The 14006-nt window shown below is 34.5% G+C and overlaps 1 protein-coding gene across 3 annotated transcripts in view; it reads left to right on the forward strand.

The window, feature by feature from the left end:
- The window catches only part of LEPR (leptin receptor), a 208702-nt gene that overhangs the window by 167702 nt on the left and 26994 nt on the right, over positions 1 to 14006 (forward strand). For all 3 annotated transcript variants that reach the window (XM_011985480.1, XM_011985481.1, XM_011985482.1), the window contains exons 7-11: positions 2862 to 3007; positions 5068 to 5212; positions 8019 to 8309; positions 8468 to 8585; positions 11661 to 11860. In XM_011985480.1, coding sequence (XP_011840870.1) covers positions 2862 to 3007; positions 5068 to 5212; positions 8019 to 8309; positions 8468 to 8585; positions 11661 to 11860 — 900 coding nt within the window. The remainder of the gene's footprint in view (positions 1 to 2861; positions 3008 to 5067; positions 5213 to 8018; positions 8310 to 8467; positions 8586 to 11660; positions 11861 to 14006) is intronic.

Below are 14006 nucleotides of genomic sequence, written 5' to 3' on the forward strand. Positions count from 1 at the left end.
TTGGTTTTGACATCACTAGAGCCACTTTTCCAAGTATCTGATACAATTTTACATACAACTCAGGCTTTACTTCTTTGTAAGTTACTCGAGATACAGCACTTTTTGAAACTGTGTATGACATCATATTTTAACATTAAGACTTTCAAATAATTTGTCCTCTAGGGATATCGTTGTGCTCTCCACAACATAGTTACAATGGCATACAAGCAATTCAATCGTGAAGTTATACCATAGAGAAAAAAATTACAAAATCTTTGTTCAATATCATTTTTTCTTTTCAAAACTAATTCTACCTGATGATTTTTTAGTAGCATTTAGAGTCAACTTTGAGTTGCATTGTTTTTCAAAATGAAGTAGTTAAGGGAAAGTGCTATGGAATTTTTAAGAACTTGAAAACTTTCTTAATTTTGTCTTTATGCGGAGATAATTTTGGGGAAAAAATCTTTCCTTGTATTTGAACACGTATGATAATATCCCCAAATTATATGTTCCATGAAAACAATAAAACTGGTGTGATGGAGTGTCAGGGACTATTGTTTCTACTATGTAGATCAAAGAAGGATCTCCTTTAGGACATAGCATTTGAGGTGAATAAAGAAGAGATATCCATGCAAAAATCCAGAGCAAAAGGTGCTCCAAGCAGGAAGAACAATATTCACAAAATCCCTAAGATAAAATGAACTTGGTAATTTGAGGAACAAAACAGAAGACCTTTGTGCTAGGAGTGAATGAGGTATGAGAGTATTAAAGGATGAGGTCAGAGTTACCTGGTCCAGAGCATGTAGTAGGCCAGGGTGGAGAAGTAAAGAACTGTTTTGGTTTGCATCTGTTTGGGAGATGGTGCTGACTGGACTGTCTAGTGGTTGGAGTTGTAGAGTGTGAAGGACAGAGGGGAATCAAGGATAACTCTTAAATTTAGACCTGGGCATCTAGATGAACAGTGACACCAGATACTGAGATACGGAAACTCAGGGAAGATTAGTTGTGTGTACAGAAATCAAGAGCTCTATTTTGGACACATTGTATTTGAGATGTCTGTTGGAAACCTAGGAGACGTTGAATAAGAAGTTGGACATACGAGTCTAAAGTTTAGGGGAGATATATACATTTGGGAGTTGTTAACATATCAAGGTTTAGAGTATTGTATGAGATCACCTATTTAGAGTTCAGGAAGAGAAAGACTGAGGGGTTATCAGTAAGAATGCAGGAGTAAAAGAGTATGTTGTTCTAGAAGTCAAGTGAAAAAAATATTTCAAGAAGGAGGGTATAAGCATTTGTGGAGTGCTGCTGAGAGGCAGAGTAAGATGAATGGGAAATTGACATTGGGTTTGTTTTTGTATTTCTAATATTAATGCATATTAGTATTGTCAACCTAAAATGTATGACAGATACCAACTCTACAAAGCAAAAAGTTTATTTGGGAGTAGTAGGGGATTGCAGTTCTAGATATGCATGCTATGGAATGACTATGACACATCCACGGGGGTTGGAGTAAAGGGGAAGCTTGAAAAGACATATAGGAGACCTCCATGTAAGCTCTTTTGAACAAAGATTTTTGGTTACAAGAGCTTGCTGCAGGGGTTGGCATTAGCTCATTGGTGGAGACAGCCATTGTTAGGCAAGTGTCTCTGTGCAGGCAGCTTTTATGGAATACTGTGGTTTTGAGGAATTATTTACGTCGTTCCAACGTAGGCATACATGCATAAGGGGACTCCTTCATGGCCTCTCAACTCCATTGTGTTAGGGTTCCACATTAGTAACTCCAGTTTGATACTGATAACTTTTACAATATGCAGATAGGAAATGTACAATAGCTTGTAATATTGTGATTTTACTTTTCTTTGGTATATGTTTGTTTTCTCTTTGGTCATGGGAACACAGTAAATTTCACCTGTAATTTCCAGACTTTTGTGTTTAGCTGTCTTTGCTTTAAAGTAACTGAAATTTATAATATGTCACATAAAGTAAACCATCATTGATTTTGACTAAAAGAGGAAAATTGTGACCAAATTCCTGAAAATATAGAATGTGAAAATTATCTTATGCTCTTTATTTGTTGAAAATAAAATTCAAATCAGTAATTGTTTCAATTTAATGATAATTTCTATATACATGAATAATTCCTGTTAATTGTAAAAACCTTGCTAATATAGAGATGAACAAACAAGAAAACGCACCAATTTTCTATCACTTTGGCAATCTTTCTATTTTAAATATATCAGGAATCCAAGTATAAATGTGTGTTAAACTTTCAAAATTTAAACATTAAACATTTTTAATATTCTGAGAAACTTCATCCTTACTTCTGATGACAAGCCAGGGACTGCTGCAGCTGCATTTATTGCATGGGAATATTCATGCTGTCAGTTATTTGAGTAGGTTTGTCTAGATTATAGACAATTGTGATCCATAATTAATAGACAAGTTGAATTTTGGATAGTTTTATGTATTTCCAAATAGTGTTCTGCACAATGCTTTTTTCCTTTTTACCCACTAAAATAAGTGGAGTGGGTGAGGTTCAGGGGAGACTTCAAATAAGTTTGAGGATGCTGGGTTTAATAAAGTTAAGTGGGATTCTTATAAGGGGAAATAACATTTAGCAAAATAATCTCATTTACTGACTCATAGTCTTTACCACTTAAGGGGAGGGAAATGGATATACATGGATTGCTATGATAAGGTACAAGAACTAGACCCGGTATTCTAGCTTGTTTCGGTTCTGTAATTAGTCCTTGGATAAAGTCACCTTTTAAGTACTTGAAAGGCAAGATATGATGAAAATTTATTTTGACTTTATTTTATTCAACTATAATTGTCATGAAAATTACTTGACTTAAAAGTATTCTCTTTTTTTTCTTAAGTGAAGCCTGATCCACCATTAGGTTTGCGTATGGAAATCACAGATGACGGTAATTTAAAGATTTCTTGGTCCAGCCCACCATTGGTACCATTTCCACTTCAATATGAAGTGAAATATTCAGAGAATTCTACAACAGTTATCAGAGAAGTAAGTATATTTTAATAAGTAAAATGAAAAGTTGAGAAGTAAAGACCCTCTTAAGTCCCATAGCAATTAACCTCTGCATACTAAATATATACATTTCTTCTAAAGCAGAATGAATTATAGTTCAATATTTCATATTATATATGTCATATATAGATAGATATACATATGTATATATACGGCTATAGGAAATCTAGTTACAGAAACTTGAATTCATAATTACAATTATTTTCCACCGACAGACCACTGATTTCATCTTTTTTTTTTAATTGCTCAATCTATTTGAATCTTTTTCTGAATGTGGCAACAGAAAGATTTTTGCTTGGCTAATCATTAGTCGAGCTTCTGAATCTTCTGCTAGCCCCATCTGTGCATATTCCTGTAAAACTCAGTTTTAGCAAAGAACTCTGCTAGGTCATTTTAGAAGGAACCCCCCGACCCTGGATATCTGAGGAATATTTGATCAGGTTTCTCATCCTCCACCATTCCCCAAATAATGTTTGATCACCATGGCCTGTCTTCAACAAGAATTCTGTTAGGTCAGTTTAGCCAGAATCCCTCTTATCATGATGTTTTTGCTTAGTAATTTTCTATCTACTCCCTGCTTCTTGGCTATAAATTCCCTGTTGCCCATGCTGTATTTGGACTTAGCCCATCCACCCCCACCCATCACAAGGCATATGCAGTGCTCCATATACCTATTGTGATGATTCCAAATAAAGTCTTCCTTACTTCCTTTCTCTTTTTCTTTAACAGTTCATTCGGTAAGTATTTATTGAACACCTGCTACGTGCCTGGAACTGTTCTACTTGCATCAGGATACACTGAGATAGCAGGACAGGATAAGAGGAATCTGGGGGTGCTGGCAGGGAATGGAAGGTTGCAATAATAAATGGAGGTTGGGGAGAGTCACATTTGAGCAAAGATGTGAAGGAAATGGTGATGTGGATATCTGGGGAGTTGGGTTCTAAACAGAGAGAACAGCAATGCAAAGGATGGTGTGGCTGAGGGCAGTGAAGGTGACAGCAGTAGTGGTTGAAGTCAGAGGCCAGTGGGGGAGGAGAAGGTGGAGCTCAATGAATAGCCTCTTGGGCCATGTGAATACTTTGGCACTTTACTTTGTGAAGCTAAGTTTCATATAATTTAGAAGTGAAAAACAGTCTTTTAGAACTGGCAAAAAATGTAAAACATTTTATTTTCACAAAGAGAACGATGGAAATCCTCAGTGTCATGTATGGAGAAGACAGAGTTAAGGCTTCTGTGGGTTTCAGCTTTCTCATCTGTAAACTGGAGATAATCTGTAAACTTGAGGATTTTAGATAGGAGTTATTAATATCTGATGTTGTTGTATGCATTCCTGATGCTTTTCATAATTTTTAGTCTGTGATATGTTCCCCCTGCCTCAAGAGCAGTCATTAGAGGCCAGAGAGTTTATTAACTTTGGAGTACATTTTTGGGAACTGAATTTTGATCTCCCAGGCTCAAGTGATTCTCCTGCCTCTTTTTTTTTTTTTTTAAAGAGATGTGGTATCACTATGTTGCCCAGGCTGGTCTTGAACTCCTGGGCTCAAGTGGTCTACTCACTTCGGTCTCCCAAAGTGTTGGGATTATAGGCATGAGCCACCATGCCTGACTAGGCTCAGGTTCTTAAGACTTTTCATGCCCTTCTGCACAGGATACTTGTAGTTCTTTGTGTACCCCTGCACAGCATTTTCTACCAGGTGTGTCTTACAGGTGTCAGTAGCAGCTTGAAGCTTCCCACAGATTTTAGCTGCATTTCTTAAAATTCTAAAGGTCATATATTCATCATGATTCAGTTAAGAGTATTTGCTAATTATCATTATGATTTTTCTATTGGACCCATTGATTATTTAAAATCTTATTGACTAATGTGCAAACATTTCTTTTTGATTATTGATATTTGTTTTAATTCCGCTGTGGCCAGATAACTACTTTGTAAGATTTTAATTCTTTGAAATTTGATGAGATTAGCTTATGATCACTTTTCGTAAAGGTTCCCCATCAACTTGATGTTCTGATGTTTTAATATAATATTTTAACAGGCTGACAAGATTGTCTCAGCTACATCCCTGCTGGTAGACGGTATACTTCCTGGGTCTTCATATGAGGTTCAGGTGAGGGGCAAGAGACTGGATGGCCCAGGAATCTGGAGTGACTGGAGTACTCCTCATGTCTTTACCACACAAGGTAGGTTATGTAATAGCCACTTCTACTGTGAGGGAAATATATTTCCTGAACTTGCCTTTGTATATTATAAGCATCTTAAATTTTGTAGCCTTAAAATGAAAGAAGGAACACAATATCAACTTCCTTGTTTAAACTTTGAATGGGCCAATTCGTGAATTAAAATTCTGTCAGAGTCTCTGGGCTTGTGTGTTTCTATTGCAGTACATTGTAGGATCACTTTTCTTATTAAAAAGAAAAAATTAATATAACAGTTCCAAATTAAACTCAGAAAGCCCCTTGTATTGATAATTCCTTAATTTACATTTTAAAACCAAGCATATTTATTTGACATAAAATTCAAATATTAATGTTTTACTTCATATTATATAATAAATGAATTTTTATTCTAGATGCTTGCTTTTGAGAGTTTTCAGTGCCGATTGTTCATATTGTAAAGGTTATTTTTAGCATTGGAACATCTATAGTTTATTCACAGCTTCTTCATGCAGCTGATGTGCAAAGTTTTGCATAGAGGCTCCAGAGGCTTGGAATAGTCCTAGACCTGCTACGTGCAAAGCTGCGACTATAGAAAGAAAATAGTCCTTTGACTGGTTGTCCAATCTGTCAAAAGGGCAAAATTTTTCTTGCTCAGACTTACTGAGATTGATTAGGGCCTGTATAGAGATAATATGTACCATGCAAATATTCAGTCCATTTAACAAGTTTACTTATTGATTGCTTACTATTTTAAAAGCACTGATTCATCAAAAGGCAAGTAGCAATAGTAGTTTAAGACATTGACTTTGGAGTCCAACAGAAGTTTATAGAAATTCTGGCCTCACCACTGATTTGGAGAATTTCTTAATCTTTCTATGCCATGATTTCCTCATCTGTAAAATAGGGATGTTTTATATGGATATGAAATATCTATATAAAATAAAATAATGAAATGAAATAATTCACATGGGTCATGTGAAGAAAATCATTATTGTTTTATTATTCTGCAAATTAAAAATTGCATAGTGTGTCATATGCAGATAAAATGCGTATCTATCTATATTAATATTTTGCAAATTAAATATTCAATATTTATCTCATATCAATTTCAATAAATTTATCCAGTGTATATTTCACAAATTGTCAGGTTTTTATTAACTTGGTTTTCTTATTTTTAAGCTAATATTTTAGCATCTATTCATGTAAAAATACTATGATTTTCATCTTATTTCTCAATTAAGCCTTACTATATATATTTGATTTCAAAGTGAAATGCTTTGAATTCTCTTATCATCTTTAAAATGCAAAACTTCAGCTTAATTCATGAAAGTTCAATTATACTTCTTCTTTTTAAATAAGAATTATTCTGAGACTTTTGAGGCAGTTTAGTAAGGAGGTTGTGGCGCATACTGAAGGTAGGTTAAAATAGGTTAATGTGTTAGGTACTTGTCCACAGTAAGTAACGTATAAGTGAAGCTTGAGTGCCACCTCAGCTAGGATTATACTCAGTCACGCTCATAAATCTGATGGTTTGGCTTCTGTCCAGTAATTTTATGCTACTAAGTTTTTTCCTGTTTCTATTTGATTATGGACATACAAAACATAGATGTTTTGTATGGATTGTAAATATATAGACATTGATGTTTAGCGTGCTATTACAGAATAAAGAAAACTTAATAAAAACCAATTATTTTTGTTTCTGTTTTTAAGGGTAATCCCAAGATATGTGTGAAAACAAATTTTCATAGTCTATCAGCAGAAAATGGTTTACCTTAACTTTACAGCTGTGAAATGTACTGATGTTTTTGCAGTGCACTGTGGTGGAAATAATTTCTTCCTATGCAAACCATCATTTACTTTTATCTTGTGTGTCTTTGAAAATGATAGGCAAATGAAGTTTACAACAATAGAGGACTTTAAAAATAGTATGGAATCATGTGTAGGCATTAAAAAAATCATGTTTTAGGAAAATATTGCTTCTCTTTGCCCTCATCCATAGGATATTGGCATTAAATAACTCAAAATGATAGTACAAACCAGCATTTATAATTTTCTCTGCTTTGTATATTGCTGCATTATGATTCATATGACATTCCTATTTTTTAATTTATATCTCATATATTTACCTACTTACTTGAAATTTTTGTGTATCCAAACAAGACAATAGCAGCAATCATTCTTACTTCGGGATTTTGCTTCATAGTGATTTTTTTTAAGAACTTGTCCTAGGTTTCACTGATTCCCAAAGCAGGGTCTGGTGGAAAATATGTCATTGTGGAATTAAACTATGTTTTGTTTTAGTTACTTTCCAGCCTATCAGTTAGCAAGTGACAATTACTGACTAAAACATATATATACACACACATATATATATACACACACAGATATATATATACACACACAGATATATATATACACACACACAGATATATATATATAATATGTATATATATATATATATTATATATATATATATATATATATATATATATATATATCTCGTAATCCGCCTGCCTCAGCCTCCCAAAGTGCTGGGATTACAGGCGTGAGCCACCGCGCCCAGCCCTAAAACATATTTTATGATGAATAAGCCTCTGTGTTTAGAAGATGGTGAAGACATTCACGGAAGCTCAATTCACTTTCGAATGAGAGCACTCGGGACACTAGATAACTGTACACAAACAGGCAATTTCAGCATTATCCAGTTTTTTAGTACACTCATTTTGGTTTTGGCAGTATAACTCTGCAATGTGTTGTGAATCTTTTTCGATGTGGTACAAATTACAGAGTGTTTTGTCTTCATCTGACATCCTTTCTTCCCTCATTACAGATGTCATATACTTTCCACCTAAAATTCTGACAAGCGTTGGATCTAATGTTTCTTTTCACTGCATCTATAAGAATGAAAACAAGATTGTTTCCTCAAAAAAGATTGTTTGGTGGATGAATTTAGCTGAGAAAATCCCTCAAAGCCAGTATGATGTTGTGAGTGATCATGTTAGCAAAGTTACTTTTTTCAATCTGAATGAAACCAAACCTCGAGGAAAGTTTACCTATGATGCAGTGTACTGCTGCAATGAACATGAATGCCATCATCGCTATGCTGAATTATATGTGATTGGTAAGAAAATGAAGGTTTTGTTCATTTTGTTCCACAACTTAAAGTTTCATTATGGAACCTCCTTATATTAGAGTCCTGTTAAGATGTAAGAAAAAAAATTTTCATTAAATTTTTTGGTGTTTTTGCTTTATATTAACATTTTAATGTGTTTCAAATAGATGTCAATATCAATATCTCATGTGAAACTGATGGGCACTTAACTAAAATGACTTGCAGATGGTCAACCAATACAATCCAGTCACTTGCGGGAAGCACTTTGCAATTGAGGTATCGTAGGTATGTATTATTTTTGGTGTTTCATTTTTCTGTGGGTATGGTGAGATAAAAATTTTCTGTAGAAATATTACAACAGTAGTCTTACAGATTATTTGCTTCCTGAAAGAGGAAAGTATAATATAATTAATCAGGAAATTTTTGAGGGATTGTATACATTGGTGATTCTTGAAAAATATTCACACCTGAGGTTAAAAAATTGTAATTTGTTTTTACTTCAAATTATCTTTTCTGAAAATCAACCAATTCTGTATAATTTATATTTTAACTCTTGAATGAAACACAAGAAAATGTAGTTTGTGTATGTTTTAACTTGACTTAAGAGAGTTGACTAGAGGAGAATGTGAAAGATTATAAAAGTTTCATATCATTTGGTTAAAGATTGTTTTGGAAAAAAAGAGGTAGAAGCAGATTATAGGAGATAATATGAATGGTTTTTAGAACTAACCGAGGTTATTTAGGAAATAAATACTTATGGTTAGTAAAGGGTAATGTGTTCTAATAAGAAGTAATTTGTACTTGTTTATTTTTACTCTTCTATGTTTTAAAAAGAATTCAAGGCATCATCTTATAGTGGTCCCTTTCTCTCTAAAATCATTTTATCTAAAATGATACCACCCTTAATCAGATGATAGATTTTTAAAATATCCCATAGTAGTATTCAAGTAAATATACTGCTGTTAAACACTGTGTCCCAATTTGTATTTTTATTTGTAGTGGAGACTTTCAATTTGTATAACATGCTCATTTATCCTTAAAATATAAATTTTCAACTAGAAAAATAAATTCCTTCTCTCCAATACTGTGATCTGAAGTCTATTCCTAATGCTGCCAGTCTCTTCTTATGTAGTATTAGGAAAAAAATGTGACAATTCATACATTTCTCAAATAGCTGCCTTCATTCTACCTAATATGTATATTTTAAAATCAGTAGAATGTTTGTGATATGAAATTTTACTTTTATAATCTATCTTTACCTTGTTTTCATGGCATCTTCACATTAGAAAGGTATTTGTGAAAACCTATTATATTAAGCCCCATGCCTCGTTTCTCTTAACATTTACAGAATAACCAGGAAACTACCTTTACTTGCGTGAGTTTCTTAACTTCCCTAAGTCTCAATTTCCTTGTCTGTAAAAACAGAGAGACTAATAGGACTTACAATGTTTCTGTGAGAGTTAACAACATATTTCACCTAATTATAATCACGTGATATAATTTCTCCTTGTAAATATTCAATATATTGTTTTTGCTGTCACGATGATAATGATGCCAACTTTTCGATTCTAAGTGTGCTGGTACTGTGCTTTTCTACTTTGTTCTTATTTTCTACCCCCAGATGACCCCTCACTCCTCATTTTCATTTTTGTCCATGCACCATCATTTATTCACACACACACACACACACACATTCATGATTGTAATTTTGAGAAGACAAGAAAAAGAAGTGGTATAGAAAATAGAAAATGACAGAAGAATATCGATTTTTTTAGCTTCTTCTAACTTCCTCCCATCTCTTTGGAAAGACTAACTGCTACTTTAGCCATTTAAATATAGTATTCAGAGCAAACATTGGCCCAAGAAGTTATTTCAAACCAGAGGAAAAAGAGTTTATGGCAAGTTTTTCCAGCCCATGGCCCGGGGCCCCAAGTGGACCAGGATGGCTTTGAATGCGGCCCAACACAAATTTATAAACTTTCTGAAAACATTGTGAGATTTTTCTTGCAACTTTTTTTTTTTTTGGTTCATCAGCTATCGTTAGTGTATTTTATGTGTGGCCCAAGACAGTTCTTCTTCCAGTGCTGCCTAGGGAAGCCGAAAAATTGGACACCCTTGCTTTATGGGTTCTGAGGTGGAGTGTTGTCTAGGACTCACTTATACAATTTTAAAAAAATTTTTGTCTCTGAGAAGATGAGGAATATATGTGATTATATAATTCACATACATATCTGAAGTTGGTATTATATTAATTTGTATTAATTTGAATTAGAAAATTATATTCATCACGGATTTGTGATGAATTTAATTCTTTCTTTAAAGTGTGAGGAATTTGCCTTCCTTGCCACCTCAGGAATGTTCCATGACTACTTTCATCTATATTTTAAATATTCTCTCACTAATATATAGTGTTAGTTTAATTTGCAAATTGTTTTTAAGTTCTGTCTCTAACTGGATCATTTTCTCCTTTTTAGAGCATTTATTTCATTTGCATCCCTACTTAGTGTCTAATGAAATATTTAATAAGAGTTACTGTCAGTTTCTGTGGAAAGATATAGAACTGGGATATAACTGGGAAAAATATAAAAAATGCCTTTCTAATAAGAACATCTATTGTTTTAGATACAGTGCAACTGTCTGTATTTTATTTAATTATTTTAATTTAATTTAATTTTATTTTATTTTTGAGACAGTCTCCCTGTGTCGCCCAGGCTGCAGTGCAGTGGTACCATCCCAGTTCACTGCAACCTCCGCCTCCCGAGTTCAAGTGATTCTACTGTCTCAGCTTCCCAAGTAGCCAGGACTACAGACGCGCATTTATAGAGACGGGGTTTCACCATGTTGCCCAGGCTGGTCTAGAACTTCTGGGCTCAAGTGATCGGCCTGCCTCAGCCTCCCAAAGTGCTGGAATTACAGGCATGAGCCACCGCACCGGGCCTCCTGCCTGCCTTTTAAACCTGGGATCCCCAGTCCCCGGGCCACGGAGCGGTACCTGTCTGTGGCCTCTTAGGAACCCGGCCACAGAGCAGGAGGTGAGAGAGCAGCATTACTACCTGTGCTCCGCCTCCTGTCAGATCAGCAGTGGCATTAGATTTTTAGAGGAGCAGAACCCTATTGTGAACTGGGCATGCGCTCCTTATGAGACTCTACTACCTGGTGATCGGAAGTGGAACAGTTTCGTCCCGAAATCCTGAACCATTTCCCATCCCCCATTTGTGGAAAAGTTGTTTCCCGTGAAACCGGTCCCTGGTGCCAAAAAGGTTGGCGACTGCTGTTTTAAACAACAAATCAGAATTCTCAGGTATCTTCTTGTTACTTTTATTAATGTATGCTAATTGACTATTTTTGTATCTTTTAAAGGAGCAGCCTTTACTGTTTTGATATTCCATCTATTCATCGCATATCTAAGCCTAAAGATTGCTATTTGCAGAGCGATGGTTTTTATGAATGCGTTTTCCAGCCAATCTTTCTATTATCTGGCTATACAATGTGGATTAGGATCAATCACCCTCTAGGTTCACTTGACTCTCCACCAACATGTGTCCTTCCTGATTCTGTGGGTATGTCAAGCTGTGTTGTGTCTTCATTTGTGTTAGCAGATTTGTATGCAGATTGATGCAGGTTTAATGTTATATTTTGCCATTTTCTGATCACATTAGATTTTGAAAAGAAAATTGTTCCTGTTTACAGTGGTATTGAGAAAATCAGCCTTAGGAAGTTTTACACTTTTGAATTCATTTCAAATTATTTATAGTAGACTTTTTTAAGCAATAGGAATATTTTCTGCACACTATTAGATGAAATACATGGGTCTTTATGAATGAATTTTAGTAATGTTTTTCTAAATAAGGCATTATTTTACGTTTTTGTTCCAGTGTAGTTATGAAAACATGCAGTATTTTTACTCCAAAGGTTTGATTTGAATATTCTGAGGGTCTCAGTAATCTGAGTACTCATAACTCAAGCCTTTAATTTGTGAGGATATGTAGGGCACAGAAGCATTTAAAATAGCTAAATTGAAGTGGAGGAAATAGACAACGATGACATACATTATATTTTAAACATTCTTTTCAAAAAAAACTTTTGATTTCAAAGATATTAAGAGAGTCCTTGGAAAATGTTATATATTCTTTCAAGTTCATTGTGAAATATCTGAGAAATGATTGTGCAACAGGAATGAAAAAATATCTTTTGGTGCTGTTATGTATGTATAACTAAGGAGGCTTTTGTAAATATTTTCTAAATGTTTGTTTTCAGATATAAGATATCTGAAAACAAAAACAAAACTGGGATTTTCAGTGAATTTTCCCCTCAAATAAAATATTCCTCAGTAGGAAACACCTTAGAATAATGTTCCATAAAAATATTAATATATGCTATTTAGTTGGGGGATTATGCCAAAAATCAATATTTGAGTCATTGTTTTTCAATTAATTAATACACATTTGAATTAAAACCTATATCCAAAAAATACAGAATAAGATTATTTTAATTATTAGATTTCTTTTTCTATATAAAGTCCCAATGAATTCTCTCCCCACTGTTTAATTCCATTTAAGTGATTTTTACTGCAGTGATACTTAATATCCTAGGATAGCAAGGAACCCTCTTACACTCCCCCAAACATGCACAGATAATAACACACTCACTTATAAGACATGACAAATGCAGCATGGATTCAGTAACATATGTTACCTGAATAACCTTTGGTGTTATCCTTTTCAAAACTAAAATAACGAGTTTAGGTTGGGCTTATATTGCCTACTTAGTACTAGAAGGTAATGTGGAAACTCAATGTTGGGATCCAAATGCCAACTCCACCTATTACTAGCCTTTAAATCTGCACTAGCCACATAGGCACTCTGTGTCTGTTTTGCCATCCATAAAATGTAGACAGCTGCCCATACTTTCCCAGCATGGGTATTGAGGGAATCACGTAACTTCAAGCATATCCTTTCTGCAGACTGGATATTCATTGCCAGTCTGCAGAAATGATACGCTTCATATGATTCAGTTAATTGCAAGCACAGATTTAACCTCGTACAGTCTCTTGAGTATTGATACTTCCTTGCCTGACAAGAAATGATCAAGAGGTGAAATACAGTATATATCATCTTGCTGGGTTGGTGGAGAATGCCTTTTTGGTCTATGAAGAATTGAATCATCATGACAAACTTTACACGAAGGAAAAAGTTTAGGTATTTTTGTTTTCAACAGTAAAAACTACTATTGTTGATTGCTTAAAAATGATTTTAAAATACCATATGAAAGGGAGACTATACCTTTACACAGTGTTGGTTTTTGGCGAGTGAGACTTGGAGCAAGAGAATAATAAACACCCATATTGTGCCAATCCAGGTGTTATGATTTCCCTGTGAATCATAACAGTAGTATGGTTTATAAGACATGGGGAAATAAATCAAGAAGGTAAACCCTGGAACTCTCTTAATTTTTCTTACACAGAGTGTCTACATTTGGCCTTAGTTATGGTTTGGGTTATTTAGGTTTCTTTTTGTTGTTGGTGGTGGTTTGGTTGGATGGTTTCATACATTAGCCCTTCGGCTTCCCTTTTTGCTACTGCAGTTGTTTTCTGCATACTCCAGCCAACGGCCATCTCTCACTTTGGATTGTCCATTGGAAGGGGTGACTGTCAAAATAATGACCAAGAGGAGGGCCATTCCAACTGCAATCCCGGAGGCCTCTGCT

This window comes from Mandrillus leucophaeus, unplaced genomic scaffold (assembly GCF_000951045.1).
Source record: "Mandrillus leucophaeus isolate KB7577 unplaced genomic scaffold, Mleu.le_1.0 Scaffold284, whole genome shotgun sequence".
Taxonomy (NCBI): Eukaryota; Metazoa; Chordata; class Mammalia; order Primates; family Cercopithecidae; genus Mandrillus; species Mandrillus leucophaeus.